Genomic DNA, 25000 nt, shown 5'->3' on the forward strand with positions numbered 1-25000 from the left:
GCCCCCCCTCTGCGTCCTCTGCTGTCGCCGCGGCAACCAGCCGGCAGCACTCATTGGGCCGCAACCAGCCACATCATCACCATCACCCGGCCCCCGTTGCTGGCTCAGCCAATCAGGCGCTGAACGGAGCGCGGACCAATGCAGCTAAGGAGGCCAAGTACATATACACACACACACTCACACACACACACACATACACACATTGTTCTTGTTATTATTATTATTAATAATAATAAAGTGAATTTCCCTACACAAATCTTTTTATGATTCCAACATCAGACAGTATTTCAAACTGATGTTTGACCGATATTTAACCTTTGACCTTTCTCTTCCTTGTTCCCATAGCAACAACCAGATCCCGCCAGCTCCCCCTCCCCCTCCCCCCCTTATGCCATCTGGACAGACCGTATTCCCCAATGGCTCCGCCCACCCCGCCGCCACGGCAACGCCGCTGCCCCCTACAGCCGCTCCTGGTAGCCAAGGTAACGACAGTCTGCTCCTATCAGTCTGACTCCTCCTTGTTGTTTTGCTCCTATCAGTCTGACTCCTTGTTGTTTTGCTCCCATCAGTCTGACTCCTCCTTGTTGTTTTGCTCCTATCAGTCTGACTCCTTCTTGTTGTTTTGCTCCTATCAGTCTGACTCCTTCTTGTTGTTTTGCTCCCATCAGTCTGACTCCTCCTTGTTGTTTTGCTCCTATCAGTCTGACTCCTTCTTGTTGTTTTGCTCCCATCAGTCTGACTCCTCCTTGTTGTTTTGCTCCCATCAGTCTGATTCCTCCTTGTTGTTTTGCTCCCATCAGTCTGACTCCTCCTTGTTGTTTTGCTCCCATCAGTCTGACTCCTTGTTGTTTTGCTCCCATCAGTCTGACTCCTCCTTGTTGTTTTGCTCCCATCAGTCTGACTCCTCCTTGTTTTTTGCTCCTAGGTGGTGCCGCGGTCCTCTCCCGCCCCTACAGCCCCTCCCCTCCTCCTCCTCCCCCCGCCAACTACGTCCCCTCCCCCTCCCGGCCCGGAGCCCCGCCCCCTCCCTCGGCCGCCGCCCCCCCGTTGCCCGCGGCGACTGACGGCAGGAAGCCGCCCGGCGGAGTGAACGTACCGATGAACGACGCCCGCAGCGACCTGCTGGCCGCCATCCGCAGAGGTCAGCTGTTACACTGCATTATATTTATTAACTTAACGTATTTATATATTATATTAATATTAGCATGCAGAGGTCTGCTGTTACACTGTATTCATACATTTTAATAATATATCACTTTATTAATATTAGTATGCAGAGGTCAGCAATTATACTGCTGTTATACTGTATTCATGCACTGTTAAACATACATACAATATATATATATTGGTCAGGTGTCTGTAAATATACTGTGTGAACATATTAATGTACTGGATTAATATACTTTGTTCATATTGTTATGCAGAGACCAGCTGCCTGTTAAACTGTATTAGTATCAGTAGAGGTCTGGAAAGTCTGAAGAATGGCTAATGCATTTGAGAATTTCAAATATTGAAAGTTTTGGAAATGAGTTCTGGAAAAGTCTGGAAATGTTTCAGGCAGAGTGATTACAGCTGATTAAAGGGTTTGTTTACAGTCCGCTCAGGAACCTGAAGACTGGGAAAAGTCAGATTTTTGTACGAATCCTGAATAAACTTTAACATTAGTGACTTCAATTAATATTCAGCTTTTGCATCAACCTGTAGAAATGAATCTGTGGATGAACTGTGACGATGAGTCTGTCAGTGGGTTTGGCCTTTAGAGGGAAAATGCTGTGATTCTACCTGTCGGATAGAAAGCGGTAGAAAGTGAGAGTGACGGCTACGGTCTCTCTGCTGGTCTCTCCTCTGTCTGCAGGGATCCAGCTGAGGAAGGTGCAGGAGCAGAGGGAGCAGGAGGAGGCCAAGAAACGAGAGCCGACCGGAAACGACGTCGCCACCATCCTGTCCCGACGCATCGCCGTGGAGTACAGCGAATCAGAGGAGGAGTCCGAACCCGAGGACCAGGAGTGGTCCGACTGAGGAGGAGAGGAGAGGAGAGGAGGAGAGGAGGAAAGGAGAGGAGAGGAGAGGAGAGGAGGAGAGGAAAGGAGGAGAGGGGTGAAAGGAGGAAGCAGGAGCGCTGGCAGCTTTACGCCTCGTTCACTTTTCCTGCAAACGTCTGACCTCAGAACAGAGTCAGAAACAAAACTACAGAGAGAGAGAGAGAGAGACAGAGAGAGAGAGAGAGAGAGGGAGAGAGAGAGAGAGAGAGGGAGAGAGACATGGAGAGAGAGAGCAAAAAACTTCAACCTCATGTCATCCAATTCTAAATAATTGAAAAACATACAGTATACAGTGAGATATATAAAGTGAAACTAAAGTAAATAAGATGTTTAAAGAGGAACTAAACTCCAGAGCACTTTAGTGAGTTTGCTGCCATCTCATGGTGAAAAGCTGCTACTGAAATTGCCATCTGCTATTGGCTGATCTTTGTTGAAGTAGTTTGGGTTCAGTTCATCTTTGAGTGTCAAAATACATTTTTAAAAAACACCAACATTCGTTTAGCTCACGAAACTCAACTTCCAGCGGATTGTTGACGGAGAAGTTGAACATTTTCAGCTCAGCCGCAGCGTCTGTCCACAAGATGGCGTCGCTCTCCGTCTGTCAGGTTCGTCTCCCATAGAAACGAGACTTCCGGCCAATCGTGAGCGAGCGTCGGAGCAGAGGTGAACGAGGCGTCAGGAAGCTTCCCGCTCCGCTGATCCAGCATCCTGTAAATAATCCAGATCTGTTCATACTGTCGACGTCCTCGTCTGTCCGGACGCCCGACTGTCCTGTGGACGCTTTGAGCCGGAACGTTCCCAGAACATTCCTGGAACATTTTAGGAACATTCCTAGAAAATTCCCGGAACATTCCTGCCAGTAAAACGTGACTCCTGGTGTTTATTGTGCAAATTTGAATTTTAAAGTGACTGTGTTCATTTGTGTCTTTCTACTGAAGCTGTGTTGGAGTCCAGTAGAGTGTGTGTGTGTGTGTGTGTGTGTGTGTGTGTGTGTGTGTGTGTGTGTGTGTGTGTGTGTGTGTGTGATACTGCCATCAGCCATGGCTGTCAGGATGCAGTGAGTGTTTTTCCATCCAATTCTCATTCATTTGCTGGCGCTGAGTTTCACTGATCAATAAGAAACTATTGATCAGCAGTCGATGTATTTTATAAGCAGAGACAGTGAAACACTAGAAAGACCAAACTGTCGTTGAAACTGTTTTGTATTTTAGAACTGAAATATCTTCAATAGCTTTAAAAATGTCTCTGCTCTCTCTGACACTAAACATGTTCTGATCGGAGTTTGACTGATCTGGGCTTTTAAAGGCCGATACTGATATTTATTGATTGAAACCACCGATAGCTAATAGCCTACTTTGTGCCGATATTCAAAATCTTAAAATTTGAGCCAGAATTTAGACCATCGACACTAAAACTCTCCACTGCTGGTTTTTATTCTGATTATTAAAGTAATAATCCTCAACATTTCCATATAAAACATGTCTGTTGCTCCTCTATCTGACTCCAACACAACAGTTAGCTTGCTACTAAACCTGCTAGCTAACATTGCATTGAAATTTTATAGTTAGCGATAGCTCTGGTCTTTGGCTCAAACTGTCAGCCACTAGAAAAAAAGGTGCAGTCATTTTGATTTGTTCTTTAAAGCAACACTCCACTTATCTTCAACATGGAGTTATTTATTATAAAACCAGAATATAATCTCATCACCAAGACCAGATGCAGCTGGACCAGTTTGTAGCTTCAGATCCTGCTGTCAGACAACAAAGCATCCTGGGTCCTTGCTTTACACTAAAATTAGTATTCAAAAATAAAAGTAGATCCGGTCTCCCACACAGGAACTATCTCTCCTAAATGGTATCCCTCCACTGTGTTCTCTTCTATCAGTCAAAATGCTGTTTGGTGAGATTCTGTTCTGAAGCGTCGGACCAACAGTCAGCTGGACTCACAGCAGCAGGATCTGATGCTGGATCTGTTCTCCAACGTGTTCAATGTCAGTTTCCATTCAAATGAATGGGAAGAAAAAATCTGAACGCTACAAACTGGTCCAGCTGCATCTGGTCTGGGTGAGGAGATTATATTCTGCTTTATAATAAACGTTGAAGCTAAGTGAATATTGCTTTAAGCTCAACATAAGTCAGCTGTCATGTTCCAGTCTGTTGTGACTCAGTTTGGTTTCCTGCTGTTGGACTGAAGGTTTGTCTGGATTCAGTCGATGTGAAGCAGCAGGTTTTGTTCTTCAGCTTTTTTAAAGTTTGTTTTGGGGAAGAGTTTTATCACATAGAGATAAAACAATATATATATATATATATATATATATATATGTTATATCTCTATGGTTTATCAGCTCTGGCCGACCGCCAGCTACAGCCGAGGCTTCGTCGTCACGGCGACGCCGGCGTCACCACGGAGACCAGTTTTTTGTTTTTGTTCCAGTGTGATGTGTGATGATGTGTGAATATCAAAGCGACTCTCTGTGTACATACCAGTTGTTTTCTAACCGGTCGTTTTCATATTGTGTTAAAGAACATATGAACATATGAAGTATTTTTTAAAAGTTGTTCGGTGGTTTTGCTAATCGTAAAGTTTTCCAAGGAGATGAAACATTTTAGAAAAAAATCAGATTTTTATTTTGCTTCCACCAGCTTTTCAACAAACTCTGTATCACAACTTCCTTCATGCTTCTCTTTCTTTTTTATTCATCTGTTTTTTTATATATTTTATTCTGTTTCAGGTATTTTTTATTTTATTTATTTCTTTAGTTTTTCTGTCTTTCTGATATTTTTTTTAATTTTGTATCTTCACTTTTTGTGTTTATGGTATTTTTTTTTATTTTTTTTTATCTATTTGTTTCTTTTTGTATGTGTTTCTGACCTTTTAGAGTAAGGCATTTTTTTTTTTTTTTTTTTTTGTATTTCTGATATTTCGGCTCCTCCCTGTAGCTGTGACCCTCTGTATAATCTCATAGCGCCCTCTAGTGGTTTGGAGAGGAACTGTTCTTAAAACTAGATTCAGCAGAGCAACTGATGGGTCAAAGTCACAAATGTTAACAACTTTAATTAGTTGCTATGGCAACCGGAGAGCTGGCCTGGGATGTTTTTTTATTTTCTCCTGTTTAGTTCTCATGCGTGTTCAAGAATTTGGAGAAAACCTGTCAGACAGAACACATGGTGGTAAAATAATAATAATGACATCATCGTCCCGTTATAAAAACAGTAAACAGTAAACAGCGCCCTCTAGTGGATAATAGATATAATAGTGTGGGCCTGTTTGTGGGCTTACTGACTGTTTTATTTTCACCTCCAGCCTCATCGCCGCTGACTCGGAGACAGGAAACAGAATCGCGGCGTGTTCATACCCACTTCCTGTCCCGCCCCTCTGTGGCTGTAGAGACGTTTGTTCTTCTGCCTGTAAAACAAATCAGAGCTTCTGGATATTGATCTTACTGTCTGTTCCTCTGGTCTGTGGTCTGTGCTGCATGTCAGTGGCTAAAATAACAAGATAATAAACGTAATGATAAATACAGTAAGGACTATATCTATCTATCTATCTATCTATCTATCTATCTATCTATCCATCTTTCTATATATCTATCCATCTGTCTGTCTGTCTATCTATCTATTTATCTATCTGTCTGTCTATCTATCTATCTATTTATCTATCTGTCTGTCTATCTATCTATCTATCTATTTATCTATCTGTCCGTCTATCTATCTATCTATCTATCTATCTATCTATCTATCTATCTATCTCTTTTTTCCTTCCTTCAGATTTTTTTTATTCCAGGTGTTTTAACTGACTCGGCTCTGGTTGTCAGTCGCAGGTTTTCTCCTCTAGGGGGCAGCAGAACGGCCGCCATGCTGCTTGCCTGCAACCAATTTGCGCGACGAAGAAGAAACAACACCTTCAGAAAGAAAGCGACAACGAAGAAGAAGAAGAAGCAAAACAAAACACAGTGCAGGCTGCAGGTTCGCGGTATGTTACAGTCACAGAGGCTGAACGTTATTTATTGATACCTTAAGTCGTAATGTATTGTACGAACTGTAAATCTTATAGGAGTATCTTAAAGAGTTTCCATCCCTGCAGTTATCTCGCTCTGTAGCCTCAACCCGCATGGAGAGAGAAAAACTCCACTCCGAATTCCATTCAAAAATTGGCAAATTAATGTTCCCTTGCTTATCGGCAAACACACACACCTGGTAGAACATTAATTAAAATCTTTCGGGAATCATTAGGTTCTTCTGGTAATTTCGGCATACACCTGATCCACCAAACAGAACTAATATTTCAACAAAATCAACTTCTATAACGGATCCGTACCGCCCAGCACGGTGTGTTCCGGTGGAAGACTGTGGGAAGAACAGATGAACCCGCTAGAAGTTGAAGTGTTATTGGAGTGTGTTGTGGTGTTTGGTGGATTGTTTGTGTGCCGAAGTCAGCAGCCGCTCCCGGCGGTGCAGACGGGGTGTTCAGTCCCGCTGTGCTCGGTGTGTTTTTGGCAGAAATGTCGGTCCAGTTCCCCTGCCTGTCGTTCCGCCAGCCGTACGCCGGCCTGGTCCTGTCCGGGGTGAAGACGGTGGAGAGCCGCTGGAGGCCGCTGCTGGCCCCGCTGCAGAGCCGCACGCTGGCCGTGCACATCGCCCAGCGGGACTGGGAGGGAGACGACTGGGGGGCGGTGCTGACCGACGCGCTGGGGATGGACCGGACACAGATACAAGCGCTCCTGGAGTCCGGAGAGAGGTTCGGCCGCGGCGTGGTGGCAGGTAAAACTAACGCACCTCAATGTTTGTGTGTGTGTGTGTGTGTCTGTGTGTGTGCGTGCGTGCGTGTGTGTGTGTTATTCGACAGTTAATATCACAGTATATCAGATGTCAGATTTTTCTTCCCAAACTTTCCAGACTTTGAATTTACCATGATACCACATTAATGTTCCAGACTTTTCCAGAGCGGAGTGACAGTCTTGTGTTGTCAGTGTACCTGTGCTGCCTTCAGGTGCCAAAGAAATATCGTATTTACAAACTGAGCGTATGAACAACTCAACAAAATGCTAAATATGATGGGAAACTCATTTTCTCATTTTGCTGCTGCAGCTGCTTGTTATTTCCCACCAAACAGACCTGAACGTGCGACAAGTCTAATATTCAAACTGCTGATACCAAATATTCAGGATCATCTTCCTGCCGAGCAGCTCTCAGCTTCTCCTTCAGAGTTTTATCTTCAGGTGGAAAAACCTCTGAAACGTTTTAGAGCATCATGGGAAACTGAAAGCAGAACCAGTTCAGGTGAAACGAGACGAGGGAAGCGACCGGATTCAGAATGTGTCAAGGCTAGGGATGGGAATTGATAAGATTTATTTTATTGATACCAATGCCATTGTCGATTCTGCTTATCGGTCCGATTCTTTATCGATTCCCTTATTGATTCCCGATCAATTGTCTGTGTGGAAAACCTAAAGCCTACACAGGTTTTCAGCGTCATGCAGCTGTTTTATCTCTTGAGTCTGAACAGTGTGGAGCGTCTGCCTCTGAACATCTGAACATGTCCAAATAAATTACAATGCTGCTTTTCTTAAAAGGAAATAACTTGGAAAACAAATATAAAACTGACTGATAAAATAAACAATTCTAGGCATGTATGAATAAATTACAATAGTCCTTTTCAAAAGGGAATAAGCTTGAACCAAATATAAAACTGACACATAAAATCAACAATGCAAAGCAGCTGCAATGCGAAACTGTCAGAGAAACATGTGGCATCGATAAAAGGAATTGATAACGGAGTCATACGGTTCTGTTGGATCAGACCGTTTGGAACCGGTTCTCAACTGGAACCGGTTCTCGATTCCCGTCCCTAGTCAAGGCTGATGCATAAATTGCCGTGGTTGTTTACCGTCCCCCTCGAAAACAACAACCACACCGGACCGCCGCTCAGCTGACACCTACAGCGTAACCTAGCAACCACCGGCCTGCAGCGTCCAATCACCTGAGGGCGAGGTTTGTAAACACTGGAGCAGAAATCAGGACGCAGGAAAGAGACTGTGGAGTTTTCATCAGAAATGTCGGTTATAGTTTCTAGCTAGCTACACTTCCTGTTTACACAAACCCCATTGGCTGATTCACGCACTGAGCCAGGGGGCGTGTCCGGGTGGGCGGGGCTAAAGCCTCCATGAGCAGAGGATCTACCAGATTCTTTTGTGTAGCAGTGAACCTAAACTGACACATACAAGACGACCAGTGTTAGTATTGATCCAGTCTACAATCAATATGTAATCAATCAAACTGCATCAGATCAGACTGGAGCAGATCCAGATTAATAAAAGGACATCTGATATCAGACCTGATATCTGGGCTGATTTTCCCAGGAGCACCTGAAGGCAGCACCTGGTTAACCCCGTCCCGTCTCTCTCAGGTCTGGTGGATGTGGGCGGGACCTGGCTTTGCCCCGCCTCCCCGCCGGAGGAGGAGCTGCGGCGGCTGCAGCGGTCGGCCGTTCTGATTGGTCTGCAGGAGAAGCACCTGACCCGGCTGACCAATCCACGCTGGCTGCAGGCGCCGCTCCGCCTGAGAGGAGGGAGAGACGTCTGGACTGTGGAGATACCTACTGAGCTGCTGCCCTGACACACACACACACACACACACACACACACACACACACCAAAAACTTTGAAAATGACTCCAAACCAAACCCCTTAATTTTATCCCTGAAATCTCCTTAATTTCTCATCACATAAACATTAATTATCCATTAAAATATCAGCTTTAATAAAGGTTAGTATCATGGGTTTATAAGGGATTTATTCATGGGTTGGTTCACAGAGACTCTGGAAATTAAGGGATTTTTCATGTCTTTTGTGCAGGCTTACAGGTTATTAATGAGTTATTAATGAGTTATTAATGGAAAGTTCCTGCCTGCCTGAATTTTACATTAAATTAGAAAGTAAGCAGACAAACATTAAGGAGAGTTTAAGGAGGTTTTGATGGGGTCTCTTCCATTAATAACTCCCTTAACTCATTTTAAGGGGATTTTGCATGAATTAAGGGGTGAATTAATGTAAGTGTAAGGGGATTTTAAACACACACACACACACACACACACACACACACACACACTCTCTCTTCCAGCCCAAGGGACCAAAAAACAAATGTCGTCCTCATGTGTTTATAATGAAATATATTCAGTAATCTGTCTGGGGAGCAGAAAACTGAGCAGCCAACAGACACCATGATATATTAAACAGAACCGATCAGTTATGCTGATGAGGTCTTTAATTTAAATGCTAATTAATAAATTAATTAGCAAATATTTCCATGTCAACATGCCTGTCTTCACAGCATCTAATGACATCATCGTCTCTGTAGAGGGATCATGTGTTGTTCCACACACACACACACACACACACACACACACACACACACACACACACACACACCTGGAGGGACAGCAGACTGACTGTAGAACTCAGTTGATAATTTATGTTTTGTGTTTTCATATTTCTGTAAATCTCCTTCCTCACTTGCTGCTGTACTGAGACGTTTCAGCTGTAGAATAAATTTTATTTTTGAATACAAATCAGTCATCAGTCATCTCTCAGCTGTGGACTCTGCAGGGTTTCTGTTTGGAGCTGCTGTGGTTTAAAGAGTTTAAAGAAGTTTAAACTCAACAGAAAGTTTTCCTCATGTTCCTGCTGCATGAAGACAAACTGAAGATCCAGAAGCTTCCTGAACCAAACTGACATGACAGAAACTTATTGTAATCTGTACTTTCATTTAAACTCATTTTTGTCCCCCACCAAAGGGGGACTATGGATCAGTTAGTTAGTCAAACTGTAGCGTTTGACTACTGATATCATATTACCACTTACCTACTGTGCAATACCATATATCACTTATCATTTAGCATTTATATTATTCATCACACTCACGCTCCTGCTGTTGTGTGTTATATTGTATATTGTATTATAAATCGTATTGTAGTGTACATTGTGTAATGTAGGGATTGTATTTATTGCGTATTGTAGTTCTTATATTTTGTGCTGTATTGAGTAAAAACAGGATAATTACAGTTACTACATTTCAAGATATAACTTGTAAGCCTAATTCTGAGGAGAGTAGGCAACAGAAATATATGATCAATCTGTCCTTTCATTGTCCCATACCAAAATGCTTATACAATTTCACTCATATTTCAAGTTCACTCAGCAATCACTGACTGACCCAAGAACTACATCACTGGTGGAGGACAACATGTTTACTGTCTGCTTGTAATTATTAGATCTCATTCCACCTTCCCCACCCAACCATCTGAACAGTTTTTAAACACTGACTTAGAAATTCTCTTATCAGAACTCTAAAGAACCAGTTCCTCTTCAGTTCTGCCTTCAGGTTTCCATCATTCATCAGGAGAATTAAACAGAAATACATCAAACAGATCAGCAGGCGGTTTCCACCAGACACTGATTTTTTTCATTTTTCATTATATAGAACATACAAACTTATAAGCACACCCTGACAACACTGGAAAAGAAAATACAAGGTAGAAACATTTAGACCAGTTTCTTGTCTGTATTAAACCTTTCTGTTGTTGACAAAGCCAAGGCTTCAGTGAAGTCAATGGAAGGTAAGATTTTCAGAAAGAAGTCAGATTTCTTCCTTAAAATATATGTAATTTTCTCCAGGGGTTCACATCTATATATCTGTTGATTTCTGAGAGCCAAAGTCCCGTCTATAAATCCATTCCATGTCAAAAAAAAAGGGTTATTCTCGCCTATTCTAACCAATGTAAAAACTATAATTTATCTCAAAAACTATAAATGGTACAAGTATGGTTCAAAGTTTTTTTTTAAGTAGAGAAGTGCACCACATTAACCAAGCAGTCAGAGTTCACAGAGATCCAGTATGTGATAGTTGACAACTAACGTGCAAAAAATGGTAAAATGACTCTTGTCTGTGGTTCCTGGATGTCCTGACTAGCTTTGGTAAAGATTTGGTGTCAATATCTCAGAGCTGATTGTAGTGTTTTTTCAGGATAGCCCGGTTTGGTCTCCAGACTGACAAACTGTGCCACAAGATTCCCTGAAACAGCCGTGCTGAACAAACGAAATGATCCTTTCCCTTTATAAGAGCTGGAGTCAAACTGTTGTGCAACACCAAAACCAACCACTGAGGGGCGCTGGTTCCACACTGTGGGCTAAGCTGCTCGTCTAACTCACTGATTCTCAACCTTTTTCATATCATGGACCCCTACCTTAGTCCACATTAGGGCCACGGACCCCCATTTGATGAGATTTTGTCTCTCGAACCCAAATCTGAGAATATTTTTATTGTCAGATATGATTTTGTCCAGAATCCCATGTCTGTCTGTACTGTAGGTAGAGAGATAACAGAGAAACTATGATCAGAACAGTCATTCTCCTACATTCTCTAATTGTGTTCACTTCTTGTAAATGAAATAATGGTGAAGTTTAACAATTCATCAATTTGCTGGGGACCCCTTGGAGGCCCCTCAAGGAACCCTGGTGGTCCCCGGACCCCACGTTGAGAACCACTGGTCTAACTCACTGCCTTTCTATCTGAGCTGTCTAACTACTCACCCATCTAACTGGCCACCTGTCTGAGTGACCTGTACACTACCTGTCTCACTAACCAACTGTCTAACTAATCACTAATTATCTAACTGAGGTATTCTTATACTTCCAGCTGCTTGCAGAAAGCCCACAGCTTCTCCAGGAAGTGTGTTTCTAGTTGAGGATCGAGTTTATAGAATTTACATCAGTGTTATATTCTGTGTTCACATGGCAGAACAGGACGACGGCTTGTTGCTCCAACTTGGAAGTGTTCACATGTTTTGTTGGAGCGCCCACATCCAAAATAATTATGAATTTAAAATGCACCATAAACGAGTTGATTGTATTGCTGTGAACATAACGGACAGTTCAGGACGTCGGGTGGGAGTCATACAAAGAATGTGTCCTAACTTGTACTCACCACTAGGGGGCGGTGAACGGGTTTTCCCAGCCAGCAGCTCGTATTTAACGATAAATCTGACATGAAGGCAGAAAGACGCTGCAGCAGAACGGACCTGAACCAGATCCAGTCAGGCTGGAAAATAGAGCTGCAACGATTAATCGATTAATCGCTTAGTTGTCAACTATTAAATTAATCGCCAACTATTTTGATAATCGATTAATCGGTTTGAGTAATTTTTTAAGAAAAATAAGTCAAAATTCTCTGATTCCAGCTTCTTAAATGTGAATATTTTCTGGTTTCTTTCCTCCTCTATGACAGTAAACTGAATATCTTTGGGTTGTGGACAAAACAAGACATTTGAGGACGTCATCTTGGGCTTTGGGAAACACTGATCCACATTTTTCACCATTTTCTGACATTTTATAGATAAACAACTAATCGATTAATCGAGAAAATAATCGACAGATTAATCGACAATGTTATTTTCATTGTCGATTAATCTGTCGTTAGTTGCAGCCTTACTAGAAAACAACATGTTTCTGTACTGATCATGTCGGTAGATAAACTCATGTTATTAGCAGCAGCAACAAAGACTGTCTGTCCACTAAAGTGTCTGTCAGAGACTTCAGCTTCAGCCTAGAAACTGAAAAAATTATTTTCCATCAACAAATCCCACAGGGCTTCAGGAAAAGGACCAGTCAGCATAGTGAACCAGAACTCTTTATTAATCCAAAAATTAAAGTCACCATTACCAATTTGAATAATATTGAACATAAATATATTCCCTGAACAACAAACACAGGGACTGACCCCGCCCACTCTGCAGCCCGGCCCCCTCTCTCTGATTGGCTGACTGACTGACAGGCACAAACAGTCTGAGTGAACTAAACAGAACGGATGAACCAGACAATAATCGGTCATTGTGGTTTTCTATGGCAGCCATGTTGGCTCCAAGGTCACGCTCCATGGTCATCGCTATGGTGACTGGTGATGCTGTGTTCCATGTTACCATGGTGATGTTATGGGGGATGCTGTGCCATGTTTACAGCAACACCTGTTAGTTCTGGAGAAGGCAGGGTACGACCTGATGAAGACCTAACGAGCTGACTAACGAGCTGACTGACTAACGAGCTGATTAACGAGCTAAATGATAACTGATGACTTAACGAACTTCCTATCAGACTCAGTGTGCTAACAGGAGGTGGAGATACTTGGTTTTGAGGCAGGTTGTGTGAGAGAGGTATATCAATGTTTTAAATGCCACATAATTGGAAAACAGCTTCTGCTTCAGCGCTTCAGCTCACTTATAACTGGCTTGTTAGCACGGTTAGCTTTCCACATTGAAACCAAAGGGTGTGGCTAGCTGCATGCTAATGAGCAAGGCATGTAGGAGTCTAGTGGAACCCAGTGCTTTCAGTGAGAACCATGCTAACATGCTGGTTTGGGTTAGCTGAAGCTCCAAAGCAGATCTTTTCTCCACCTCAGCAGCTGCTGCTGAACAAACTAAAACTCAAAATGTCGATGGTTCCTGTCGTGTGACGTCAGTCTGCTTCTGTCAGGGAAAAACCTCAACTCCAACTTTGCCGTTTAAATTACATTTTGACACTTCAGTTCCATCTATTTCTTTTTTTTGACGGTCTATTATCGGAGTAATCTTCCGTACTGTAAAGCATCAGTGACAGAAACGTTTTTCCTGAAGTCCCAGCAAATGTTTTAGAGATGCAAGGTTTTCCTGCCGACAGTTTGTCTGTGGCTTGTTAGCACAGTTAGTTAGCATTGTTAATAGAAACCAAAGGGTGTGGCTAGCCGCGAGCTAACGAGCGAGGTATCTTGGAGTCTGGTGGTCCTGTTGAAACCTCATATCTTCTCTTCAGCCTTTTATGAAGCTGACGGACAGTTCAGCTGCTGGTTGTTACTGAAGCGTTACGAGGTTTCAGCAGGACACCGACAGTGAGGTAGATAAATAATGTGTGTGTGTGTGTTACATGCTAGCAAGTATGTGGTGTGTGTCACCGTGTGTTACTGTGCGTGTGCGTTACATGCTAGGCGGTATGTAGTGTGTAGCGGAGTGGTGAGGGGGCGGGGCTGTGATGTAACCAACCACGTGGGCGGAGTTGGTGGCGGGGCAATAGACTCGCGGGTGGGACCCGGGGGCGGGGCTTCCTGTTTGGAGCGTCCCCCAGTGGGTGGGGGGGAGGTAGGGGTGGTAAGAGGAGTGATGGGGGAGGTGGGGATGAGGAGGAGGCGGAGGGGAGGAGAGGTACGGGGGAGGCGGGGCCTCGTAGGGCAGGTGCAGGACGGAGGGAGGAGGGGGGAGGGGCTGCTCCTGGTAGAGGAGCGCCGGGGGGGCGGAGCCTGGAGGCACAGGACTGATGGAGGGGAGGAGACTTCCAGAGAGAGGGCGGGGCCTAAAGAGAGCAGGAGGGAGGGGAGAGAAACAGATGGAGGAGAGAGGAGAGCAAGGGAGGAAGAAGAGAGGAGATGAGGAAAGGATGGAGGAGGGGAGAGAGGAGGAGATATTTAGCTTCATCATGGAGTGAAAACTTGACTTCATGAGATCAGATGAAACTGGATCCTGTGGGGAAACTGAGACTCAGTAACAGATACAGCAGAGAGACGAACATCAGGAATACAGCAAAGGTTTTAAACAGACACCGTGTGTGCAGAGTGTCAAAAAAAGGCAAAACTCATGGTAAACAATGCCATGAAAGAAATAACCAGGTATTTATTGCACTTGCTAATGAAACCAAAGTTTTGCTGATATTGTAGCATTAATTGTAGCTTAGCTGTAACAGTGTATCAATATTTCGTGACTCACTATGTGGAGCTTCCAGATTTGCTCCTCATTACTTGCAATGCCGCTTTTGGCCAGCAGATGCTGTGGTTGGACGCCGTGTTTGACATTTTTTTAGTGTCAATGAAATTTAACCTCATCAGTAATGGAATTTTGGATTATTTTTTTTTCAGTCAAGGCAGGTATGCTTTTGTTAAATCAGCCTGTCTTGACTAAATACCTGATCTGACTTTCATTATAAAAGTTGGTGACTGTCAGTACTGACCACTGGTGTGTCCGTCCGTCTGTCCATCTCCTGGTCTGGTGGATTCTGGGTAGGAAGTGGGGGGTTGGTGGGGGCCGGGGCCTCGACCTGCCTCGGGGTAAGACTGAGGGGCAGCTGGGGGTAGAAGACAACATGGACGGGGTATCAAACAGTCAAACAGTGTACAGCAGTGTGCAGGTTTTTATTCCAAACAAACACTACAGCAGCTGATTTCACTAACAGGTTCCTCCTCTCTGGTTGTTAATCAGCGGCGATAGTGATTGGTTGGAAAGAAAACATGCATCAAAGCATCATCTATCACTGGTCTTACCATGTAGGGGCATGTCCTGGTTGGGGGGGCCGAGGTAGGGGGGGTAGGGCTGGTAGGGGTAGGGGGCCTCCGGCGAGGGGGGGGGGTACGCCTGTTGCCAGCAGCTCTGATGGTACCACTGTCGGGGGGGTGGGGGGGGGGTTATAATTAAATACCATCAACTGGAAGCAGCAGCTAATTCAGGCCCAAATACTGAACTCCATCCAAGACACTACTCTTGTAATGCGGCAAACGTTGACAGCTTGGTAGAGCTTCAGTCAAAACCTTGGTGCTGTGGATGTTGTGAAGGACCCAACGCTCATCTGAACCCAAGCACTGTGTTGTCACTGGACTTCTGTGCTAGCCATAAGAAAAACCATGTTCAAAAACAAGGAGGTTAGTCAGTGTACACGGTACCAGAGCAACTTGGGCCAAAGGTCGATGATCGACTTTAGTGGTTTCAGACTTGAGGCCAAATGTTCTGGACCCTTGGGTGAAGAGAGGAGCTGAGCTGTGAACAGAGTTGGATCAGATGGCGAGGGAGGTTGCTGGACAGAAAGACCCAAATGTGTAGTGAGCATTTGCAGGGAACGCCTGGCAGACCTTGTCCAGAATGATTTAAACTTTCACCACCAAACAAGCTTCTCCTGTATCCTGGAGGAGGTTGGGGACATGCAGTCAGACTGGACCCTCTTCAAACCTCTTTGGAAGCTGTGGCGACTCCTGATGGCAGAGACCGTTAGACCAGAAAGACTACAGCTGCTGTAGTTGCAGAAGTGAAGGAGGAGTTCGTAGAGCCTATGGACTGACTGTTGGGTGGCCTGAAAGAGGATCTGGAGAACCATTCGGCGCCTCAGGAGGGGAAGGTAGGGCAAAGCCCAGGCAGGTTCTCAGCAGGGGGAGAACACCGACCTCGACTGGGGACATCGTCAGTGGAAGGAAAACTTTGAAGAACTCCTAAATCAGACAGACGCCCTCTGTTCAGGAAACAGTGCTGAAAGACTCTGGATCCCATCTCAATGGCAGAGGTCAGGATGTTAGAAAGCTCTTCAGCAAGATGCCAGCGGTGGACAAGGACGGTCCTGAAGTGCTGAAATGCTAGAAGTGGATGCAGGACTTCATTAATTAAGTACAAGAGTAATGCTATTCACTATGTACAACCCATATAACCATGTTTACAGCTCAAACAACATGATTTAGTGCTGATTCGCTCTTTGAAAAAGGGGACAAGAGGGTTTGTTCCAACAATCACAGAATCACGCTGCTCAGCCTCCTGGGAAAACCAAACCTCCCAAGGTGCTGGAAGGAGACTCCAGCTGATGGTCGAACCTGTTCAGGAGGAACGATGTGGATTTCATCCTCATCACAGAACAGTGGACCAGCTTTTTACCCTCTCACCGTTAATTGAGGGGTCATAGGAGTTGGTAATCTCTACATGTGTGTTGTGGACTTGGAAAAGGCCTATGACAGTGTTCTGTAAGTCATCCTGTGGGTGTATGGGGTTTCTGGGTCGCTGCTGCAAGCCATTCGGTCCCTATACACTCAGAGTAAGAGCTGTGTTCTTGGCATTAAGCTCGTTCAAGGTCTGCGTCAGACTCCGACAAGGATGCTCTTCGTCTCCTCTCCTGTTTGTGACATTTGTGGACTGGAGATGAAGGTGCAGCCGGTCTGGAGAGAGTCCAGTTCAGTGGCATTAGAGTGACGTCTCTCCTGTTTCACAGAAAAAGGTTTCCTGTCCCATCCAGCTGCCCCAAGTGGAGGAGTTCAGGTATCTCAGGGTTATAATCATGAGGGTATGAAGGATCGCGAGATTGACTGCTGGTTAGCTGCAGCAGCTGACCGTGGTGAAGAGAGCTGAGCCACAAAACTAAGCTCTTGATTTACTGGTCAATCTCCGGTCCGACCCTCACCTGTGGTCACAAGGCGTCACCTGGAGATCCTCCAGGAGGAGCTGGAGGCAGTTGACGGGGAAAAGGACTTCTGGGCTGCTCTGCCCTCCTTGTTGCCACTGCAACCCTGACCCGGATAAGCAGCTGTACAATGGATGGATGATGGATGGATAGCATCCAATAAGTAAGTAAGCACATGATCCACCAAGCGGCTCGTATTTCAGTTTCAACTGATATAACTGTTTGGGTTGTTCTTCATGTGTCTTCTCACCACCGCCCGACACAATCAGGAAAAACCTCCTTATCATAAGGCCGGATCAGCCAGGTTATCAGGTCAAACTGGCTCACTGTATGAAAGGCAGATCTACAAACAAAATACCAAGCTGACTTTTATTTAAATATTTGCCGATACAAACGCCACATTAACAAGAGTAGTGTTTTGGAGGGATTTATTGTTTGCTAATCACTTCATACTGGGACAGTCCTGAGAGTAACCCCCCTGCTGAAAGTTAAAATATCTGCTGTCAAACAGAAACAGCTGTCAGTTCAACCTGAGATATTTATCTGAACTGAGATGAGGAGAGGGGAAAGAGGGAGGAAGATGGAGAGAGAAAAGCACTGACTAATTTTTGTTTTTCCAACTACAGAGTTGTGCGTTTCATTCTCTGACAGACACAATCCCTTCCAGCAGCAAAGCCAGAAACAGCAAGATGAGTTAATACAGTGGTTGTCAACCACGGTCCATAGAAGCCATAGAAACAGTCTGCAGGTTTTCATTTCAACCAGTAACTCCAGCAGCTCATTTCAGCTAGCTCCTCCTGTCTGTTTGTTTATCAGTGAAACCAGCTGCTGTTGTGTTTGGTTGAGATGAAAACCTGCAGACTGCTGGAGCTTCATGGACCCTGATGGAGAACCGCTGAGTTATTAAACACATGGAAGTCAGCTGACAGCTGCTGCTGGATGTAGTTTGGTTGCAACAATTCATTTAGAAAGGATTTATTCTGAGAAAGTCTTACCAAGTTGACTTTGTTTCACAGGTTAGCTGTAGGTTTGGTGTTTTGCATTAAAACTTTCTCACGTGGGTCGTCTTTCATGTCGCTCTGAACTTTGAAGTCTTCGTTAAAGTAGTCTTAGTTGAAGTTAGTCAAAAATAGTAAAAAAAAAAATAAAAAATACTAGAAATAAAAAAAACTTTCTCACTTACCTGGACTCCTAAGTTGAAGTAGTACTGGAGAACTCTGCAGTCTGGAGAGAGAGATGCATTTTAAAAAGTTAGTGATAGGAAAGAGAAAAGAGGAGCACAGGGTTTACGTTAAAAAAAAAAAAATCAAAATATTATTCTTCCTTACTCCTTCCTACTAGATTTTTCTTTTTGCTCCAGTATTTCAAACGCCAGAATGAATATTGGTGCATTACATTCTCTCATAAAATCACAGATTCATCTTCAAAACAAAACATTAAAGATGGAGTTGATAAACAGCCTGAGGAGAGGAGCTACAGGAAGTGACAGATTGCAACAGGAAGTGAAATATTGCAGGAAAGGAAGTGAGACGTGGGTGGGTGACCTCTGACCTCTTGGTAGGTCGCTGCCATTGGGGTCGTAGGAGTAAGGGGGCGGAGCCACCACGGTGCACAGCGGCTCGCCCAACTCATTAACCAACCAGGGAGAGGTGGCTGGGATCGCCATGGCAACTAACGACAAGAAAAATGTATCTGTATGTTTGAAATATTGAGTAATAATCAGGAAACATTTTAATCCCAAATGCACAAACAGCCGACCAGGAAGGAGGGAAACCTTCAACACTGACTGATACATACCAGACAATACATTCTGTTAACTGAATGTGTGTGTGTGTGTGTGTCTGTGTGTGTGTGTGTGTGTGTGTGTGTGTGTGTGTGTGTGTGTGTACCTGTGCGGGGCTGGTTGTGTGCTGGGGGGGGCATGTGAGAGGCTGGGGGGGTGTGAGAGGAGGAAGAGGAGGAGGAAGAGGAGGGTGAAGAGCAGATGACGGCTGACGGCTTGACCACCTGACACACACACACACACACACACACACACACACACACACACACACACACACACACACACACACACACACACACACACACACACACACACACACACACACACACACACACACACACACACACACACACATCAGTGCTTCTCCTAAAACTGACTCGTCGAGCTTGCCCCACTTTTCATTAGTATTGGTTTCAATGGAGAGTTAATAGGAAGTAAATCTTTATTTTTATATATCACTTATATATATATAACTGAGGTTACAAAGTGCTTTACATCAAAGAGGCATCAAAAAATGGTAATTAAAAATACCACAAACAAAACAAAATGGATGACTGACATAATTATAGCCTGATATTCAGACTGAATGGCCTGAATGAATATCTGAACCGATCACTAGTGGCTGATGTATCTGTATGTTGGCCGCATTTACTAACTTCACCAAGGATATCGTTCTTGGAGAAGGTCGTTTTTGACAAAAATATAATCTTTGCAAAGACAATGAAAAACCGTTGCATGAACGGTTCAAACTTTAGTCCCGCCCACAAAGGTGCTGATTGGCCCAGTCGTTTTTCCGATTGAGAAACCGCCTTTGAATAGAGCAACACCAGACTCTCTGAGGTCCTGTCCACATGTACAGAGATATTTTTGAAAACGTAGTATTTCTCTGTTTTGGCCTCCCGTCACATGAAATCTGCGTTTTAGGTCACTGAAAACGGAGCTTTTTTTTTTTTTTTTTTTTTGCGATTTTTCAAAACTCCGTTTTCGGTGTATTCGTGTGGACCGGTGAAATGGAGCTTTTTGAAAACGCTGACATCATGACCTCAACTTGCACATGGCAATTGTTTTATTTGTATTGAGCAGCATCAAGAACCTACAAGCGATGGCGGACCACATATGTGTTTACTTGTAGTCAGTGTTGGGAGGGTTACTTTTAAAACGTATTCCACTACAGATTACTGAATACAAGCCTTAAAATGTAATTTGGAACGTATTCCATTAGATTACTCAAGTAACGTATTCTAAATACTTTGGATTACTTTTGGAATACTTCAAAATCGTCTTGCTGAGCCCATTTGCCTGGGTCACTCTGACACACTTGCTTTGGAATGACCTTATCACTGTCTTCAGAGGAAAAGTTATGCAAGTATGTAAACACAAATGTGGTGTTTTGTCCTGCAACTGATACTGTCTAAAGAAAAATGGCATCCACCAGAGAACAAAGTCTTCAGTTTTCCTTTACCCTGTCTTTAATTTCCACAGCATCAATTAACCGCAGCATAGAGTAAAACAGCAACCCTGTATAATATTAACCAAAAATGTAAAATTATGTTATATTACTAGATTTCAGCATTGAGGTGCTTACATTCATGATCTTGCATAGGCATACTAACCTAAAAACCTTTTATTGGGAATCGTGAGAAAGTTTCAGAGTGACAGACACAGAGCGTCCCCGTAACCATAGCAACTCACTCTCATCCTGCCTGAGAGGAGAGAGAGAGACGCAGAAGAGCCGCTGACTGAGACTCTGAGCAGCATGCATGGGAATAAATTACAATATAATACATTTGTGTTTATTTCTCACTATTCAGATGGTCTGAATAACTCTCTGCTGCGCTGTGCTGCTCTGTCTCGTCTGTCCTGCTGTCTGTGTCTCTTTTCACGTCGCGACGTTATCAGTTATGAATTTGTTTTTCACTGCGTGAGAAAATAGACTTGTGGCGTGAGAGCGTGTGAAAAATGTCATTGCGTGAGTCTCTCGGTCAATGCGTGAGAGTTGGCAGCCCTGTGAACTCGCTTGTCATTATTATGTATGAAACTGCCAATCAGATTTATTTACTTATTAATCGAAGGTGCCGGGACGCCGTTCCGGATCGTTCCGGCTCACTTTAACCCCTGGCTGTAAGTAAAATGCTCTTTATATTTCCATGTCAAAAACGCATTCCTGAGTGTGTCCTGGCTGTGTGTCTCCTCCACATTGCCTTTGTCTTGTGGTGTGTGGCACAAATTGTTGCATTTTTTACAATTTGTTTATAGGAAATGCATCTCTCATATGAATTTTAGAGCAAATAAAACAAAACAAACAAATAAAGTAATCCCTTCAAGTAATCTATTTTTAAAGACAGTAACTGTATTCAGAATACCACCAATTTAAACTGTAACTGTAACAGAATACAGTTACTCATATTTTGTATTTTAAATACGTAATGCGGTACTAACCAACCCTGCTTGTAGTCAGTACTGTTGGTTTGATCACGTGTTTACAAGTCAACCTTGCTGTACTTCTCTAATAATTACTTTACTCTTCTGCTTGAAATCCACGATCCGCCTCACTATGGCATTTAAGCAGAAACCGCTCCACAGCGTGAACGCTGCGGAGGAGTTTTAAATCGTTTTTGCGTTCTCGTGTTGACGGAGAGATTTTCTAAAACACCGTTGGTGTGGACAGGAATTTTTGAACGGAGGAGGAAAAAATGCGTTTTCAGAAATATCCATATACGTGTGGACAGGGCCTGATGCTAGACCGAATCTGAAGAGTGGGCAGGTCGTGATTCAGGAGTGTGGAACCAGGCTGATGTAATTACATAAAACACACAGACATTCAACCAAACTTGCACTTTAAAAACTAATAACAGGAGCAGAGGAGAGTATTTAGCCTGTTAATATGAAACTTTATTGATCGTCATTATTGGGTCGATGCAGCAGCCAGCAGGATACAGCGAGGAAAAACAGAATATAAATAAGAATAGAGCGAATGGGGCATTGAACAAATCGTCAACAGTTACAAGACTACAACATATTAAATCAAATGTATGAATGAGAAGCATGAAAATATATGAATTACAGCATGTAGGCAAGATGTGCAAAAATAGTAAGAAATAAACGAAATATAGGTATAATATTAAAATATATCAAATCTCTGTGTACCTGCTGTGTGTAGTTGTAGTTGGTCATGCTGTCAGGTGGGGAGTCAGCAGTGCCTCCTTCCTGGACGGCCTAGCAAACAGACAAGAAAACACTTTTTGGCCCTTTTCCCTCACCGTAGCTCCATGATTCACTGGATCACAGCAACCATTCAGGCCAAATCACTTCCATTACAGTTAGTCTGGAGCTCAACAGGAGAATGAGCTTCAATTCCTGCATCAGCAACATTACAAGCAACCAACAGTAAGGAGGTCAAAGGTCACAGATCACAGGTTAGTAGCTAGTGATGTCAGTTTACCAGGTTAGTTAGTGATGTCATCTGTTTACCAGGTTAGTCGTTAGTGATGTCAGTTATTTACCAGGTTAGTTAGTGATGTCAGTTATTTACCAGGTTAGTTAGTGATGTCAGGTGTTTACCAGGTTAGTCGTTAGTGATGTCAGTTGTTTACCAGGTTAGTCGTTAGTGATGTCAGTTGTTTACCAGGTTAGCTAGTTAGTGATGTCAGTTGTTTACCAGGTTAGCTAGTTAGTGATGTCAGTTGTTTACCAGGTTAGTTAGCTAGTTAGTGATGTCAGGTGTTTACCAGGTTAGTTAGCTAGTTAGTGATGTCAGGTGTTTACCAGGTTAGTTAGTGATGTCATGTGTTTACCAGGTTAGTTAGCTAGTTAGTGATGTCAGGTGTTTACCAGGTTAGCAGAAGGCTCTGCAGCAGCGTAGACCACTGGGTTCTGGAAGCCTGGATCTGAAACACATTTTATATTTTAGCAATTTAGCTGAGAGACTGTTAAGGGCCGTTCACATTAACGTGCAAAACCACGACTCTTGTGCAATGCATGGCACTTTGTACAGCAGAATGTTGGAGCTATATTAGCTTGCTAACAGTGAACTATATGAGGCTAAATGCTAGCAGTAGCTAGATCTCTACCTTTACCCATTTAAATAACATCTTTGTAACAAACCTGGTAGTTCCATCTGAAGGCAGACATTTTGCCATGCAAATGTTTTTTTGGTGTGGTCTCTGTTTGCCTTCATGGAATTGTTATAGAGCTTGGGAAAATCTGAGACACACAATCAAATTTTGCTCCATTTTGGACGGGCAGCTGTACAGTTCTGTTATTGACTGTAATCTCAAAAGGTCGATAAAAACCAGATTACTTAGTGGCACTTTACAATGCCTTCTACATTTAGGAAACATACTCACCCTGGGTGGTGTAGATGTATTCCTCTGTGTACTCAGCTGAGAGAGAGACAGACAGGCAATTTCAGTTTTTCATCTTCACCACATTCTGATATCCAGACTGACTGGCAGTGAGCAGGCAGAGCCTCGAACCTGTGACCTTCCAGTCACGGGACGAGGCTGCACTGCTGACAGCCTGAACATCCTGTAATTCACAGACTTTCAGCCATTTATCCATTTATTTCCACTTCATACGTTCTACTGTAACTGTCGGCTTTCAATTATCCATATTCTATTTTCCTTTGCCCCCCACCCTCTCACCCCCCCCCCCCCCCCCCCCCACCCCCTCACCCTGGTCCTCCACAGTGCTGGTGTCCTCCTGGTCCTCCTCTGATGATGTCACCAGGGTTTTCCCAGGAGGAGGTGCGGGGGGGAGGGGCCCGGGCCTCGCTGCACCCAATAGGAGGAGGCGGAGGGAGGAGGAGGCGGAGCTCCCATCATGGAGGAGGAGCCACAGCCTGGCCCTGTGTGTGTGTGTGTGTGTGGGGGGGGGGGGATCAGATAGTATACTGATAACCTCACTGATATTACACTATTACCATGCTAATATTATACTGTTGTCATGCTAATACTACACTATTAGCATGCTGATATACTGTTACAATGTACAATGCATGCCAACACTATTACTGTTAACATGCTAATATTATACTGTTACCATATTTAAATTATCATACTTTCTAATATTACACAAGTTACCATACTACCCTAATATACTAAAACTGAGCTACGATTGTACTAATATACTGTCATGTTACTAATATTATCATACTGACAGGATATTATACTGATATACTGTTATGCTAATATGCTGACACACTCTCACCGGCAGCGGGGGGAAGACGGCCTCGTTAGCGTCGTCCAGCTGGTAGTAAGTGATGGCTCCCTCCAGGTCGGCGGGCTCCTCCTCCCCGCCGTCCCCCGAGAATCCAAACTGACCGTCCTTACTGAGCGCCGCCGCCAGCTGCCGCCGACTGCGCCTGCAAACAGACAGACAGACAACAGACAGACAGACAGACAGACAGACAGACAACAGACAGACAGACAACAGACAGCTCAGCAACGACTCTGCTGATGGAGTTGGAAAGGATTGAAAAAATGGACATCACACACATAACGATTTTTTTTTTAAAATGTGAGTTGGGTGTTTCCATCTGCAGGGCTGAAGTGAATAAATCAACTTCCTGAATGTCAGAAAACAAATCAACCAGAAAAATGAAAAGGTCTTTTAAGGATTGATTAGGATCAGGCAAGTTGCTGTTCGGATCCATCGGCAAAACAAAAATACAATATAAATGGAGATAAACATAACCAACAATTACAACACTAGAACATGTTAAGTAGAAATATATGAATGAAAAGTAGAAAATAACAGAACAAACAGACAAAGAAATAATTAAACAAACTAAATATTTAGACTGATATAGTATTTTTTTTACCGGGAGCGGAAGGCGTAGTTGTCGTAACCATGGTAATATCGTCTCCCTGGGTGATAATAGGCCAGCTGTGGGCCAATCAGGTGACGGTTCAGGAAGCGGGTGGAGCTTCTGACCGGAATCCATGAGGCAGACAC

At 43.7% G+C, this 25000-nt stretch overlaps 2 protein-coding genes and 1 pseudogene across 2 annotated transcripts in view; 2 read left to right on the top strand and 1 right to left on the bottom strand.

Annotated features, from left to right (window-relative positions):
* The window catches only part of LOC139638111 (actin-binding protein WASF3-like), a 7810-nt gene extending 5791 nt beyond the window's left edge, over positions 1-2019 (top strand). The window contains exons 7-10 of the mRNA XM_071512143.1: positions 1-157; positions 346-482; positions 926-1141; positions 1856-2019. The exon at positions 1-157 is cut by the window's left edge and continues 131 nt beyond it. Coding sequence (XP_071368244.1) covers positions 1-157; positions 346-482; positions 926-1141; positions 1856-2019 — 674 coding nt within the window. The remainder of the gene's footprint in view (positions 158-345; positions 483-925; positions 1142-1855) is intronic.
* Positions 2020-5970: 3951 nt separating this feature from the next.
* Positions 5971-9562, top strand: LOC139638112 (protein EOLA1-like). Its single transcript, XM_071512145.1, has 2 exons — positions 5971-6802; positions 8448-9562. Exons 1-2 carry the CDS (start codon positions 6544-6546, stop codon positions 8654-8656), a joined length of 468 nt encoding a protein of 155 aa, XP_071368246.1. The 5' UTR covers positions 5971-6543; the 3' UTR covers positions 8657-9562.
* A 4477-nt stretch (positions 9563-14039) lies between these two features.
* Positions 14040-25000, bottom strand: part of LOC139638110 (UDP-N-acetylglucosamine transferase subunit ALG13-like) — an 11891-nt pseudogene continuing 930 nt past the window's right edge.

Source organism: Centroberyx affinis, unplaced genomic scaffold (assembly GCF_046629955.1).
Source record: "Centroberyx affinis isolate AG114_WGS23_722 - 3 ecotype Tasmania unplaced genomic scaffold, CSIRO-AGI_Caff_v1 ptg006122l_1, whole genome shotgun sequence".
Classification (NCBI taxonomy): domain Eukaryota; kingdom Metazoa; phylum Chordata; class Actinopteri; order Beryciformes; family Berycidae; genus Centroberyx; species Centroberyx affinis.

Coding starts and splice junctions, on each gene's coding strand:
- LOC139638112 (XM_071512145.1), top strand. CDS start 6,544: ATGTCGGTCCAGTTCCCCTGCCTGTCGTTCCGCCAGCCGTACGCCGGC. Junction 6,803..8,447: donor CGGCCGCGGCGTGGTGGCAG/GTAAAACTAACG, acceptor CGTCTCTCTCAG/GTCTGGTGGATGTGGGCGGG.